Below are 14,820 nucleotides of genomic sequence, written 5' to 3' on the forward strand. Positions count from 1 at the left end.
GTAACTGGTGGTATAATAGTCACATACCTTTCTAGGAATTTATTCAATCAAGAGTATTTAGTAATACCTTGCCAGGATTTACAAAGGCCCCTGCAGATCTGGAAGGAAAAAATGATAAGGAGGACAAGTAAAACTATCATTTCAAATCTATAGAGACAGTCTTTGTTTGCCATATTTTCAATTCAAAAGCAAAGAACTTATCCAACCATGCTGAAGTCCTGAAATTCTTTTTGCTCACTGTTTGTGCATATCCACATATCCTGGCTAAGATAAGAAAACTCCAAGGTCCAGGCAAGTTTATTATGGAGTCAGACAGTTACTGATCCCTTAACCAAATTCCTTGCATTTATCTGGGCTCCAGGATAAGTAGCCTGTTTTAAAAGAGGCAATCAAGAGCTCCTGCCTTTGAACCGTGTGCACTCAGGACCATCAATCTTCTCGTTAAAGAGAAGCCCATGGTATTTCTGGAGCTTTGTGTAATCAAGACTTGATAACAAAGGTTAATTTTCACCAGATGAAATGGGCTGAGTTTGCTTGACATTAAACCTGAATTCAAAGAAATAATTGTGGGTATCTTGACTTCTTTTAGGGGTAAGCTCAATTTTGCGGGGGAAGCCTAGTTTTGTTCCTGACCAGGCTCCCCGCCTTTTAGCTCCCTCTTTTAGTGTTGAAACTAATGACACACTTGATGTGTCATAGGTGAATGGCAGTCTGTAAACGCCAAGGACAGAGGGACAGGTGGAAAAGAGTGCTCTTAGGGAGATTACTGGTAGGTTCAAGATCAACATAGCAGAGCTTAAAGCAACCCTCAGCCGAGGAGATTAAAGAAGTTTCTGTAAGAGGGAATTGGCATCTCAGCCAGTTTTAGTGCTGAGTAATCAAGATAATTCACACAAGTGTCTGTGGTTATAGGGAGCAGAAGCTATCTTCCCACTTATCTTCTTCCTACTCTAGTTTTCCAGGATGGAGTCATTGAAGACAAATTACTAGAAATGTAGATGGTTTTAAAATTAGTGCCAAAGATGACCTATTTATTTTTTAAAGCTCTCTTATGCAATGTTTCAGTTTTGATTGTGGCAACAGAAGAGGGTGTGAGAACTGCCTCAGGTCTTTCATTCCTGGGGCTGTCAAATGAGTTGTGGGTGGAAGTGCCCTTCCTCATGACCTCATGGTCACATGTGGCTCTGTCAGCCATCTGCCTTGGCATCTGCGCTGGAGAGAATGACTGACGTCCTGGGCTCCTCCACGGAATTACTGACCGGTTTTGTTGGCTGGGTTAACTGGGGTTCTCCCTAGCAGAAGGAGCTCGGATAATGAAGAGGGACGTCACTGGATATGGAATTCATACCTGAAGATGCCTTCCTGTTTAACAAGGGATCATTTTATGTGTAAATGTTTGATGTATGTTAACTATTTCTTCTCCTCTTTCTAAGAAATGTATTTGTTATCTTGTTGCCATCACATCATTATCAATGAGCCTCTCCCAACTTTGCTTCTTATCCACTCTGACTGGTCCCCTGGGTATCCTCTGCCGCCCTGGTATTCCTTGTCACCTGCCTGCACTCACTGAAGCTCCTCCCAACCGTGAGTGTCCTCCCCACATGCAATCTTTTCCTTCCCTGAATACCACCCATATCTGCGATCCTACCTTACAGCTCAGTAAGTAGTTGTTCTCCAGTCTAGAACACAAGTTTCTCGACACGGGGAACCAAGGGATACAGTTGGTAAAGAGACTAACTTTTATCCTTTTGTATTATTTGAGATTTCTTTATGTTGTACATGTATAACTTATCAAAATGATTTTTTAAAATACATGTCCCTTCCTGGTTGCATATATTGTAAAACATAAGCAAACAAGAAAAATTCATATAGATTCAGAATGGTAACAAATAAAAATCCATCTCACTTTGATAAGGGCTGTTTGTTCTGAAGGGAAGACACAAATAAATAATACTGATAACAGTTAGCAAAACAAAACAAAACTTTTCTGGCTGAATGCTAATAATAATGACTTTACTTCATGTAAGGGGCTTCCAGATCAACATAGAAAAAGCCTTACTGCATATTCAAACCAGTGCTATTTACTTAGCTATTCTCAAATGGGAACAAGCAGACATCAGCTATCAAGTTTCTAGCCTGGAAAAATCCACAAAGGCAACTGGACGCAGACACCATGGGGACATCATGCAGACAGTTCATAAAAATAACTTGTCCAACATTTTTGGAAACTGATGCAAGCCGTACTTGTGGTTCTGTTTCCTTCGCTTTATCCAGTAACAACTGAAAAGAGCCAGTTACCAGGGCTTAGAGAACTTGGATGCGACAGCACACACCCAGTATTCCCCATCAGGGGAGGACCAATCAGGTGTTATGTGAGTACACAGAGTAAAGAACCAGAACTCACTCTAATAACCAAGAAGAATGCATCAATCTACTCAGAAGTATTTATTGTGCACCTAATACAGGCTAAGCATTCTAGAGAATTCAAACATATACCAGTTATTACCTGGTTTGAAGGAATCTGAAGTCTACCATATTTCCTCAAAAATAAGACTGGGTCTTATATTAAATTTTGCTCCAAAAACGCATTAGGGCATATTTTCAGGGGATGTCTTATTTTTTCATGTACAACAATCTACATTTATTCAAATACAGTCATGTCATCTTCTTCTAGAACATCGTCATAGCATATTAAATGCGTCCGTCTGGCTGACGATCTTAACTGGGGCTTATTTTCTTTTCGGGGAAACACGGTAGTAGTGAAACAATACTGTTGAGAAAATAACACTGTATTAGTATCATACAATTTAACCATTCGGAGGGTGGAGAGATCTCTTGTAGTTGAATGATCAGAGAAGACTCTATTAGAGAAGAGGGCACTTGGAACAAATGTATGGCTAGAAAAAAAACCTTTTTATTAAAGTACAACACACATTATAAAAAAGTACATATCGTAAAGACTACAAGCTAATTGAATTTTCACAAACCGAACCCATCACTAGTTATGTCACCATACAGAATAAATAGTACGTACTCCAGAAGCCCCTTCTGCCCGTGTCCTCCTCCAGTCATTCTTGGGGGATGTAGGATTTTGTTAGATGAATGCAGACAGAGAGAGCATTCCTGCAGGAGGGCTCAGCATGCAAAAATATGTGGAAATGAAGAGGCAAGACCCGTGTTTGAGGGATGGGCTGAGGTGTCAGTCAGAGTGTCAGTCAGAGAACAGGGTTATTGTAGAGCCTCACAGGCCAGGTGAAGGAATTAGATTTCATTCCTTAGCCATCAAAGGTCTTTGAGTAAGAGAGGAATCATCTATAAGATTTTTGATGATGGTTGGTAATTTATTGGTAATGGGACAGGTGAGACTGGGTGGTTGGGTGACTGGTTAGGAAGCTTCTATAATATCAAGGTATGAGATCATTTTGGCTCTGCAGTGGCAGGTGATGACAGAAAGTAACCAACCATTCCCAGACACTAATGAGCCCAGAAAAACTGAATGGCTATGGATCTTGAGGAAGGAGATATCTAAGAAATTTCCTTCTATAGAACTAATCAAGAGAAAATTGTTATTTACTGTTTGTCAAGGGTTAACACACTCTTTGAATGCTGTCTCTTCAAGAGAGTTCTGAAAACTTTCTTAAAGTTAGGAGGTATGATAAAAAAAATACAGTGAATGTTTAAGTTAAAACATATATTACAGTAAAAGACACATTGTATTAATCCTCCTCAAAATACTCCCCCTCCCCCTCTTCGAACACACGTATACCTCATTCTTGCCACTTTCTGAAGCAGTTCTGGAAGTCCTCTTTCGTGAGTGTTTTTAGTTGTTCTGTTGTGGCTGCCGCAATGTCCTGAATCGATTGAAAATGTTTTCCTTTCATGGTCATTTTGACTTTAGGGAAGAGCCAGAAGTCGCATGGTGCCAGATTCAGTGAATAAGGTGGATGAGGACACACTGTAATGTTTTTATTTCACAGAAATTGCCCTACCAGAAGAAATTTGAGACACGGAGAATTGTCAAGATGGAGGACGAAGTAAAGACACTCACGAAAGAGGAATTCCAGAACTGCTTCAGAAAGTGGCAAGAACGATGACATACATGTGCTCAAAGAGAAGGGGGAAGTATTTTGAGGGGGTAATGGCAATGTGTCTTTTACTATAATAATTTTTTTTTTTTTAAACATTCGCTGTATCTTTTGACCACACCTTGTATTTGAATAAAGCCTTGAGTTACTCTAAGGGAACTCCAAAGAAAGCAACTGACCTTTCAGACAAAAAGAGTTCTTTGTTAGTTCTTTGCATGTTAGAATAAACATTTTGCTGGGAAAAATGGACTCCAGGGAAGACTTTTGAAGATGTCACATTAACAGCAAAATATTGAGCTTTGCTCACCTGCTTTCTCACCCTTCCCTTAAATTATTCTCATAATACAGATTTCTGAATAGCATAAATTAATTTCATTGTATAGTTTTACCTGTAATATTTCTACAAGAAACAAAAACTTTTGGAAGTAAAGGACATAGTATTTGTCTCTTTGACAGCTTCTCATATCACTTTGGCCATGTGGGTCTTTTTTTTATTGAAGGCAACCCCAGTCCCCCCATTCCATCTCTTTTCCTCCAAAACAGTGGGTTTTTGATTCAAGAAATAATTATTGAGCACCTAACCTGTGCTTTGATTTACTATAAGATCTTTCAAAGTCTGTTCTTAAGTCTTCGTTCTTCTGTACAACCAGCACCTTATTATTCCTACAGGCTGTTTGTTTCTGGAGTTATTGATATATGTGGTTGTTTCTCGTACAGGGATTTGTGTAGTAAAACATCAGCAGATGCAAGGGAAGTGGCTCTTGAAAGCCAGTGTGTGTGGAGGTAACCTGGAGTCCTCTCTGGGACCAGGTGGCAGGAAGGCAACTTTACTTGGGAAGGAGCACGTGGGTGGGAAGAGGAAGGGAGTCCTGGAAGACGAAAGCTGGCGTAGGCTGGACCCCGTGCTCTCTGCAGACCTGAGGCTCCACCATCCAGGTAGGCGGGTGCCGGTGGTTTGGAGCCTGGCTCTGGCGTCTTTCCATGCCGCTGGCCGCCCACCTCCGCCGCTCGCCCAGAAGTTCCAAACTTTTCCTCCAGCAGGGAGAGGAAGAGTGTTATTAAGTTAGAAAGGGAAGTCCCTCCCCCTTCCCGGATTCCGATTGGCCGAGTCCGACCCCGCCCCCGCCCGGGCCGCGGCCGTATTGGCTGCCAGGGTGGGGGCGCCCCGCCGCAGGCCCCAAGCCATCGGCCGCTGGGGGCCACCAGGTGGCAGGTGGGGCCGCGGTCGCCTGCGCAGCCGTCTGCTCCTCCCCGCGCGCTCGCAGTCCGCAGACTTTGAGGTTCGCGCGCGGGGCAGGCGCGTCGCGTCCGGCAGGATCGGGACTGCCCAGAGTTAACCATGAAGAGCCTCAAGTCCCGCCTGAGGAGGCAGGACGCGCCCGGCTCGGCGTCGTCCGGCGCCGCCGCCGCCGCCAGCGCGGTGAGTCCCGCGGCCCGTGCGCGTTCCGGGCTCCCTGCGCTCCCCTCCCGCGGAGTCCTCTCTGGCTCGGAAGCGCGCGCCCGTTCCTCGGCTTTCCCTCGGCGCGCCCGGCTCCGTCGGCCCCGGCGACTCCTCCCTCCGGCGGGCGCTCCGCGTTGGCCGGGAGACCCTGGGGACCCTCCTCGCCGCTGCCCCCGAGCCTCTCCGGGCCCTTTCCTGGCCCCTCTCGTCCAGGTCTCCCAGCTCCTACTGCTTCGGAATCAGATCGCACCCTCCTCCTCAGTCCGGTGTTTCTGGGTTGTCTCCAACCCCCGGCCCTTCCCCGGCGAACCCCGGGGCTTGCCCTGCTCCCCACTCTTGCTCTGTTCCCGCCCGGCTCCGCGGGGGCCGAGGGGCGCCCTTCCGTCCCCGGGGCTGCGGGCCGGGCAGGGGCTTCGCGCCCCGCAGGCATCCAGGTGGGCAGGACAGCGGACCCGGAGCCACCCGGCGGGGACTCCGGACCTCCTGTGAGTCCGAGACTCGGAGCGCTGGGCGTTACGGGGCTGGGTGGACGCCCTGTGCTGGCCGCTGACTCCCTGTCACTAGGAAAGTTTGATTTCTGAGTGAGGCAGATGGAATCGGGCATAGTTTTAAAGGCAGAACCCCAAATGGGTGGGTGGTCCTGGAAGTGGTGGTGAAATTGGGAAGGTGGTTGTCCTGTTGGGCCGCGTAAGTCTCACCTGTGGGACAGGCCCGTATCACAGGATCAAGTCTCACTAGTGGGACAGACCTCTCCATTCGGTGTTGATGTGCAGCGCGCCCTCAGTGTGCACGCTGAGAAGTACTCAGGGCCTCTCTCTAGTTGGCAGGAGAACAGAAATCTTGAGAAACAGCCTGACTGCAGATGTTGGGATTTAGATAATTTGGCAAATTAGAGGAATGGCCATATCATCAAAATTCTATATTATTGAAATAAACGTTATTCAAAAAGTCTGCAAGAGTCAGAAACGTAAAAGAAATGTAATGTTCGGGCTGCCTAGTTGCCCATTTAGAGTAATTAAAACGGACCTCTATACTTTTACATAGATTTTACCAAATGATTATATGCTTTTTATGAGAATATGAATTAATCTGCTTTTGCTTTTGAGTTATTTCAGAATTGTGCCTTTCTCTCCACCTATTTCTGGGATGTTTTTTCTTGGACTTAAAGGAAATTGTGTATTATCAGACGCCAGTTTGCATTTTATATATATGGAACGTGAAATGCATCTTTCTGATCTTTGATCTTTAGCACTTGCCAAACTGAGCATTTTATTATTTTTCTCAAAATAATGGCATAAAAATAAAGAGAAATACCTGGTATAAAAAAATAGAACCTATGTGCTTAGAAAAAGTGAACATCTTTCAGTGTAAGTTAAATATTAGAATACGTTTTGTAAAGTATTAAAGGAAAATAAAGGAGTGATGACTAATAAAACCAAACCAAGCATTGACAGAATAAAATAAATGTGCAGGAGGAATGGGTTCCTTCTGCTTTTCAATCTATAAACCACACGTGGCTTAAGATTTGAAAGGAACAAAAATATTTACCACAAATAGTCCTTCCCTAACCGTACCCTTCAGCTACCCTGTCCCCTTGCCTCAGAGGTCACTGGAGTAATCAGTTACTTGCATGTCCCTCCAGAGAAAGTTTAGCAAATACGAGCAAATATTTCTATATATTCTTTATAGAAGTGGTAGCATACTGTACTCACTGTCCCATGTCTTTTTTTTTTTTTTTTTTTGGCTGTAAATGTCTAGGCCTACTCAGCGCATCCCTCTTCGAGTCTTTTGCTATAAAATACGGTGCTGTAATGAATAAGCCTGTATGTATTTCAAGAGTGTGTATGAACATTTGTAGGATCAGTTCCTAAAAGTGAAATTGCTGGGTTAAAGGATACATGCATTTGTAATTTTGTAGAATGTTGTTAAATTTCCTTTCATGCGTCATGTACCCAATGTGTGAGAAATTTTTTTTTCATGCTTTTGTTTAAAGTCTGATTTAAAATCTGTAGGTGTTTTGATCTTTGCGAGCCTGATGGTAAATGTGGTATCTCAGGATGTTTTAAATTTGTATTTCTCTTATTATGAGTGAAGTTGAGCATCTTTTCATAGTTTTAAGAGTCTGTTGCATGTGTTTGTGAGCAATTTGTCCTTTCCATTTTTCTGTTGAGTTGTTGATTGTTTCCTATTTATTTGTATATGTATCAGGGAAGTTAGCCCTTTTACTATAGATAATGTTTTTCATTAATCGGTTATTTGTCATGACTTTGTTTATGGTGGCTTTCGCTATGCAGAAAGTGGTTATTTTTATACAGTTGAATTTATCACCTTGTTTATTTTGTGACGTTTAGGTTTACATTATATCTTGGCCTTTCCATTATGCAAAAAAAAAAAAAAAAAGTCCCCCTAGTTTCTTTTAGTTGTTTTTTCTTTTTCTCCATTTTTAAATCTTTGATCCATATAGAATTATCCTGATGTAAAGTAAGAGGTATACATCTTGGTTTCTTTTTTCTGCCCCCTTTCCCTCCTTGGCTACCTAATTTGAATCTTAAAGTGTTCATTTAATTGTCATGGAAATGATCACAATTTGTTTTCACAACTTTGATTTGGGGGAAAATTTTTTTTGAATGTCTATTTCATAAATTGTATTTATTTAAGCTTTTTATCTGGAGACAAATTAGAAATTGACTGAGGTATATGAATTTTTATGATGTTATAGTATGTGAAACATATTAGTTTAACATGCTAAATTATAATTATATGCAGATTATGTGCAGAAAAAACATCATTTAAAATATTTTGAATAATACCATAGTTATAAATACACCAATGAGTTTAGAGCTTACTAAGTGGATATGTGTTTATACACATAGAAATAAATAGTTCACAATTGCAAATTGTGGGTAAAACACGTTTGAAATTTTCTTACTAAGTCTGGAGATAGCTGCATCTTTTAATCATAAAATAAGACAATTTTTGTTATATTTATTTTTAATTTATTAATTAAATGTGTATTTAATTTATTTATATATTATATTATTTAATTATAGTTAATTATGTAATTATATATTATATATATTTAATAGTTAATAGCTATATTAATTATTAAATTGGAGCTTCAGATTTCTGAGATAATTAAATGACTATAAATGCTGTTTTAGATCTAGTCGATTACATGTACAATTACGTGTATAATTATACAGTGAGAATAGGCTTATTCCAGTTTCACCTACTTCAGATTAGGAAATGTGAGTAATTAAAATGAAGGGACTATAATTCCAGAACTGGTGGTAGCACTGCAAGCCAGTATTGTCTGCAGACATTTGGGAAGGGAGTTCCCCTTTGAACTGTACCTGTGCTCAACATTTGTAGCTGAGTAAATTCTTGCTTTAAAGTCATCTCTGACCTGGGATGTTCTGCAGTGATTACTTTTGCTGCCCTTTCTCTAGGGTACTCTTAAAATGGGGCAATGAATTTTACAAATCAGCAACTGAATGTGTTCTAAAGCACCTTATTAATGTCTCAGTACTCTGAGAAAATATTGGTATTTCTAAAAGAATTTAGAGTTACAGGTATAGCAACTGCAAAAAATCTTCAGAAAAACTTCTTGTGATTCCCACTAAGAACAAAGGTTTGAGATTATTAGAAAGCATAAAAGATTAAATATGATTTTGTTTTAGTTGTGATTTTTTGAATGAGATCTTGGTGTTTTCCACTCAGGGATATGGGTGTGTTTGAAAAGATGTTAATGTTTTATTGTTATTATAACAATGATTTGGGGGTAATGTGAATAATTAAGGTCATAAATTGTTATGTTTAGTTTAAGCTCATGATACCGAATTGAGCACTCTTTACTCATTTTCATGAAAGATGCCAACCTTTAATTAAAAATGCCTACTTGAATAAAAACTGTGTTCAGATTGTTTCCTAGGGTTATCCCTGCATTGTATTTCTTGTGGTTCTTGAAGGAAGATCACAGTAGAGGGGCCCTCTTTTTATGCTTTCGGATTTCAACCCAGCCGCAGTTTTGCTCAGGTCCTGGTGCTCATTTGAATTGCTCAGTTTTTGTCTTTTGCTATATAATGAGTCCTAGAACTTAAATGACGAGTAGTCAAGGATTTTAATCACTTCTTTTACTAAGAGTGGAGTAGTGATTGTATGTCGTTAGCCATTGTGCCTCTGCACAGGTTTCAAATTGAAAATTATTCAATTTTAAGTTTGCTCAGCAGTGGCCTTATTTATTAATAGTTTGAAAAACATTTAGGGAACGCATAAGTGGCCTAAGAATGAATTAATTATAAGGTCATCTTTGAAGAAATGGATACTTCTAAATTGGGAGCCGAAAATGTGCAAGATGAGCCTGGAATCCATTGTCACGCTAGAAAGCAAGGAGGCTCGCAGGAAGTCGGACTCGGGAGCCAGCTTGCAGCAGCTCCCAGCTGACCAATGATGGGACAGTGTGGTCACCAGTAAGGATAATACAGCAGTAGCCAGAAATCTTTAAATCTATGAGTTCATATAATGATTACAAAAAAAAAAAAAAGAAAGAAATTTGTCACTTTTGGGGGATGTTAGGTAACTGATGTATTCTTTGAAGATCCAGAAAATCAAGAAACGAATGAAACATCATGCTTTTTCTCAGGGTAATCAAATATTCGATAAAGGGAAGTTTCTCTTGTATGAAAACTATTTTATCCTAGCTAATAGATGAAGATGGGATGATAGAATTAGTATGTCACAATTTTGCAGCTCCTCATGAATTAATGGATCTGGAGTCTAGACAGTGAATATCATTCTAAGAAAGAAAGACAATCAGATCTCATTTATTTCCTGATGGAAATCTTCATTACTATTAACAGTCTTGTCTGAACAAGCAAACCGAATATGACAAGCCTCTAGATCTAAAAACCATTTCACAGAACATTCAGGAGACATAGGAATGTGGGCATGCAATGAGCAAAATTCTGATCGTGGGAAACTATAGAACAAATGGCCTGATTTCTTCCAAAATAATTATAAGAAGGAGAAAAAAATGGAGGACAAATCTAGAGATTAAAAGAGATTTAGAGGGTGGCCGGTTAGCTCAGTTGCTTAGAGCATGATGTTAATAACACCAAGGGTGCCAGTTTGATCCCCGCATGGGCCACTGTGAGCTGTGCCCTCCTTAAAAAGATTTAGGAAAGATATTAACCAATTGTAATGGTAGGCTTCATTTAGACCCTGATTAAATAACTGTAAAAAATGAAAGTTTATAAGGTAATTTAGGAAATGTAAGCACTAACTGGATACATGGTGATATTAAAGAATTATTATTTTAAAAGATTTAAATGTGACGATGGTAGTAATGTGCGTATGTTTATATAAAGTTTTTGCTTTTCAGAGAAACATTTAGAAGTATACTATTTACAGTTGAAATGGTATGAAGTCTGGAATTGGCTTCAGAATAATCTGTGATAGGTGGGTGGGAGAAGTGAGTGGGGAGTATAGTTAAAATAGAATTGGCCCTGAGTTCATTGTAGCTGGGTAGGTCATGATACCATTATTTACTTTTGTGCTACTGTTGTATTTTGTATATGTTCTGAAATTTCTATAAGAGAGATCAAGTCATAGGCTTAAATAATTTGAAGATTAACATCCATCATATCACTCATCAAATCTGTTTTTAATGAAAAAAATTTTTAAGAGCTAGACATAAAATAACAACAATACAGTATGTTAAGAGCCATCATAGAGGTGCATATAAATTGCTGTCGGAGCATGGGTGTGTAGGGTGGGGTAAGGGAAAAAGAAAGGCAAAGCCTGAGCAGAAAGACAGCTTGCAGGGCTTTCCAAGCAAAATCACAGCGAGTGCAGTGGTGTGGATCTATGACGTGACATGACCCACGGAGAGAGCACCACGTTTGGGAATGAACTTGGTTGGGTGTTATGGTAGGGGTGGTGCAGACAAGTGAAAGTAAGCAGTTGGGGAGGGCACCTTAGGGGATATAGTCAAAGGAAGGTTTCTTTTTTTGTTTTTTAACTTGAATTAAAAGTTTGAATTCCTTGACAAATTTAAACCATTGTTTAGAGAGATTTCTCACTGGAGCTGTGAACTTTCATCTTCAGAAATTATTCTATTCGTGAGTTAACAAATTCATCCTCCTTTTCCCTTTCCCACCAGAATTAGTTGATAGGCAGCAAAATTTTGTTCTCATCAGCCCTGTTTAACTTGCAGTTGTATCCTTGGTGAGGAAATCTAGATCAAGGATGTTAGATTTAAACATTGTTGACCCATGTATTCTTTCATCTCTATCACATGGAAGCCTTTACTGTCTTGTTACAGATTATGCAAATGTTTGTCTGTCCTGACACCTAAGGGATATATAGGAAATTGTTGAAAATTTCCACCTGCGTGAGCGTTTTCATCCAAGGGAAGTCAAATTGAGTTCTCTAGGGAATTTGCCTAAAAACGGGTGGTTGAAATGCACTTCCTGAAATTATGAATGGAATGGTAGGATAGTATATGAGTATTCCCTCATTTTCCTAAATCATAAAACAATTAAAAGTTTGTTTTGCTTTTCTCTTCTAGGCTAAAAAGTGTAGCACAAAAACACAAGAATAAATTCACGTGTTTGTAGTCACAAACAGTCTGTTGGACTCTTTATTATCAGGAATCCTACATGTTACTGAGAGTGACTAATTTGTTTGGAAGTGTTGTCGTCTCCAAGACAATATGCAAAAGACGAACTGATAGAGTTGAGTGACTGAAGCTCTGACAAATGATGGGATGAGATGAGCTCTAATTATGTAATTGAATCAGACCTGGCAAGTGCCCTTGAGAAAGAGTTGTGTATGACTGAGCCAGTTAGGATAAATGGCTATCTTGTTTTAAAAACCTTTCTCTTCCTCATAAAAGTCATACAGGTTCATTGCAGAAAACAAAATGTAGTTGAAGCTAAAGGATAAAACAAGTCACCCTTCATGTTATTCCCCATGCCACAGTCCCCTGCTTATGCTCTTTTTAAAGATTCCACACTGCGTGGTTGTTTTTCAGTTAGCATTTAATTACCTTGACGCCACAGTAAATGATATTACATATGTATAGAGAAATTACTGATACGAAATCCCAGTGCCTATAGCCAATATTTATTGAACATACATGCCTCAGACATTGTTTTAAGTGCTTTACATTAACTTAATGCTCACAGCACCCCTAAGAACTGGATACTATTGCCATCATTTTACAGATGAAGTTAAATCATTTACTTGCCCAGGTGCCATAGCTAATAAGTGGGGAGCCACATTGGCTGACTGGATCCCATTCCTTAACCACTGCAAACTAATATAATTTAAAGTTTAAAGCTATAGGGTTTATACTTTAAGCCATACACCAAAAAAATTGGAGGGAGGGGTATTTGGGGGGAAGGAAAGCCTTTTATTGTTAAGTCTGAAGACCAATTTGTGTTCATTCCAGATGTGTGTAAAATTGTTGTGTTCTCTACACCCTTAAAATAAAGGATACTACTATTTAAAATGTCTTTGTCAACCTGATAGAAAAGATTATTGCTTTAATATGTGGTTTTGATTTCTAAGGACTGTGAACCTATTTCTGTGCGTATTACCACTTTCACTTCTTGGTTTTGATATTATCTGTTCTTGTTTTTTGACCGTTTTTTCTATTGGATTGGGGGGCCTCGTTCATATTGATCTTTAAGAGCTTGACATCTTTAGTTTTGCTATTTGGCCAATTGTAGATTAGAGAGCAGTGTGTATCTCTCCCTATAGTTGTGTTCTGTGACCTTCCCTTATATTTCAGATAGTTTTTGTTTGATGTGCTTAATTTCATGATAGTTGAAACATTGAGGTTATGGCTACTTTGTGGTCATTTAACTAGCGGTGTAACTAGCTGTATAAAAGTCTCTGATTTGTCCCATGCTAACATTTGTCTTGAATTCTACATAATTTGTCATATTATTATCCCTTTTGCCTTTTTGTTTTTCTGTGTATGTGTCTGTTCTCCCAGTATATCATCTTGGGTTTTAGATTTTTAGGAAGATATTTAGGTGAAGTAAGTCCTGAAAATCCAAATCTACAAATTATTGGCTTAATTGGGAGGGAGGGAGGGTGTGTGTGTGTGTGTGTGTGTGTGTGTGTGTGTGTGTGTGTGTGTGTGTGTGTGTGTGTGTGTCTACAGGGGTATACACTTTTTTTGTGGGGTGATATGTTTTTAATATTGACCTTTTGATATGTTGTCAAAGTTTAACATTACTTCTGTAGTAAGGTTTACCCTTTCAGGTGCACAAATATCTCTATCTCTATCTCTGTATCTCACAAAGAATTTCGGTTAGTGTTTTTCTTACCAGATTGTGACATTATTAAAGAGAGTGGAAAGATGGGGAAGGACATACACATCGTACTGTCTGAACTAAAACAGGCGGGTGTGTAATAATTCTTCCAGCTTGCTTGTGTTATTCCATGGTTTTGTCACCTGCAGGGTACTTACCCTGTGCAAAGGTTGGGGTGCTATGGAACCGAGTCTCCAGTGGGGAAGCCTTGTGGGCGTGGTTCCAGTGAGGCCGCCAGCTCACTCCCATCTGTTCAGCTGAGCGAGGAATAGCCCACAGTCTCTTGCCAATTTCATGTTTCTAAGTGGGAGATCTTTTTTATGACTCATCTCTTTTTTAAAAAATTAACATTTTATATTTTAAAAAACATTTTATGATATAAACAGCATTCATAGCAATACAGAAGTGGACAAATGTGGAAAAAGGAGTATTTTCTCAGCCTTAGAAAAAGCAAATTGTGGGCCAAAGAACGTGCGTTCCTAGCTCTCGGGGCGTATGAAAGGGCAGGGGAGTAACGTGTGGTGTGACAGGGTCAAGCTCCGCAGACTAGGCGACTGTGGGTTTGAATTTTGCAGCTCCCAGTAACCAGCTTTGTGACCTTAGGCAAGTTTCTTCAATATATTTGTTTCCCCATTTGGAAAATGGGGAAGTAGTTAAGAACTCAATAAATGTGATCTTATTATTGCTGACTGAAAAGCCTCACCGGAAGTCATCTCATTTTTGTCCTTTATGACCAGATGAACAGCAGTCTTTCCCGATCTTTTCCTTTTCAATTACTATGTGCCGTCTTGGGCTTGTATGTCACCTGGAGCCTCCAAAGAGCATCTGCTCTAGCCTCCTGCCCCAAGGGAGGTAAGTGGGAGCTCTGTTTTTCATTTATTTAAAAAAAACATTTCTTGAGGGCCTAGGCTTAGTGAGCACCAGGGCATGAGACGACAAGGCCGGGAAGAGACGCAGAGTCTGTGGGCGA

The 14,820-nt window shown here is 40.0% G+C and overlaps 1 protein-coding gene across 3 annotated transcripts in view; it reads left to right on the forward strand.

The window, feature by feature from the left end:
* Nucleotides 1-5,236: 5,236 nt before the first annotated feature.
* UACA (uveal autoantigen with coiled-coil domains and ankyrin repeats) overlaps nt 5,237-14,820 on the forward strand; it is an 85,809-nt gene continuing 76,225 nt past the window's right edge. The window contains exon 1 of one of the 3 annotated variants that reach the window (XM_019736005.3): nt 5,237-5,505. In XM_019736005.3, the coding sequence (XP_019591564.3) occupies nt 5,425-5,505 (81 nt within the window). In that variant the 5' untranslated portion in view covers nt 5,237-5,424. The remainder of the gene's footprint in view (nt 5,506-14,820) is intronic. The other 2 variants (XM_088796860.1, XM_074328204.2) reach the window with 2 other exon arrangements.

This window comes from Rhinolophus sinicus, chromosome 3, assembly GCF_057876585.1.
Source record: "Rhinolophus sinicus isolate RSI-liver-muscle chromosome 3, RSI-T2T, whole genome shotgun sequence".
In the NCBI taxonomy this organism is placed as follows: Eukaryota; Metazoa; Chordata; class Mammalia; order Chiroptera; family Rhinolophidae; genus Rhinolophus; species Rhinolophus sinicus.